This window comes from Wasmannia auropunctata, unplaced genomic scaffold (assembly GCF_000956235.1).
Source record: "Wasmannia auropunctata unplaced genomic scaffold, wasmannia.A_1.0 LD336053.1, whole genome shotgun sequence".
Classification (NCBI taxonomy): Eukaryota; Metazoa; Arthropoda; class Insecta; order Hymenoptera; family Formicidae; genus Wasmannia; species Wasmannia auropunctata.
In genome coordinates this window covers 284,126-285,493 of record NW_012026837.1, presented here as the reverse complement: position 1 = coordinate 285,493, position 1,368 = coordinate 284,126, and the positions used below count along the sequence as shown (strand labels likewise).

The 1,368-nt window shown below is 30.6% G+C and overlaps 1 protein-coding gene across 1 annotated transcript in view; it reads left to right on the top strand.

Annotated features, from left to right (window-relative positions):
• Nucleotides 1-28: 28 nt before the first annotated feature.
• The window catches only part of LOC105451283 (putative mediator of RNA polymerase II transcription subunit 21), a 4,737-nt gene continuing 3,397 nt past the window's right edge, over nt 29-1,368 (top strand). Inside the window, exon 1 of the mRNA XM_011691653.1 lies at nt 29-242. Within this exon, the coding sequence (XP_011689955.1) occupies nt 29-242 (214 nt within the window). The remainder of the gene's footprint in view (nt 243-1,368) is intronic.

The window sequence follows — 1,368 nt, the reverse complement described above, 5'->3', positions numbered from 1 at the left end:
ATTCTGTAGAAATTTCCAAAGAACAGTAATGGCGATGTTGCGGCAACATGGCCAAATGTTGCAACGTTTGCAACAACAGCAGCAACAGCCGCAACAACAATTGCAACAGCAGCCGCCACAGCAGCCGCCACAGCAGCCGCCACCGCAGCCGCCACAGCAGCCGCCACAGCAGCCGCCACAGGAGCTGCAACAATCGCAGCTGCAACAATCGCAGTTGCAATCACAGCAGCAGCAGCCAAATGGTATGTTATTTATGTAAATAAATATAAATTATATATTTATTTAATAATTATTAAGCTATATTATATATATTTAACATTTAGTTGTAATAAAATTATAATATTATTTTGATTTTTGCAGTATATCGTCGAGGACAAGGGCGTGGAAGGAGCCGCGCCCGTTATTATAACCAAGGCGGCAGAGGTAGTTGGAATAGCAGAGGCGGCGGTGGTCGAGGACGCGGCCGAGGCGGCAGAGGAAGCGATGGAAAGACCTACATTATAAAAAAATATTTTAATTATTAATTTTTATATTTAGTAATATGTTATAATATATAATAATATATAATAATATAATATGTATTATGTTATAAATTAATAAAATTAATTATGTTGTGTTAATTATATTATAAACATATGTTATTTTTATTTTATATCCGACAATTTCGTTTTTATCTCATTATCCACATTGTTTATTTTCAAATTTAAATTGGCTCCTAATTTGCTTTTCATATTACACTTCTTAAAGATCCATTATTAATTTTTTAATTTAATCAGAAATAAAAGTTTTTGAACTGTTTAATTCATTTTATATATAAGTGTTCAGTATGACCGGCAGTTCTATCATTTTCATCATTTTTATTTCTAAACGATTATTATTATTATTATTATTATTTCTAAACGAGTGACTAAGTTTAATCTCCTAAAGTAGAATTACATGATTTTACTATAATAAAACTGTTCCACTTTAATTGAGTAAATGATATACAATTTTAAGGTCATATTTTCTTAAAATTAGTTATAACTTGGATTGTATTAGTTGTGGCATAGCGTATATTTAATTATTCGGACTTATTTCATTGTTATCTTTTAAATTCACATTTCAAAGACGAGTCAGGCCAGAATGTATTTTGATTTAATAATTGGTTCTAGTTTAGTTAGCATATACATGCTTACAATGATGCATATGTACGTTTAAATCACGTGTAGTTAGAGTTTTAAGTGTTAATCAATTTTTTTTGTTTCATTTTCCTTTTCAAATCCAGAGACAATTTTTTCAAGTTAATATCAATATGAGCAAATTTAATTCACATTATATAGAAGAGTCCTCAGTCTTGGTATGACCAATAGTTCTATAGTTATCTACATC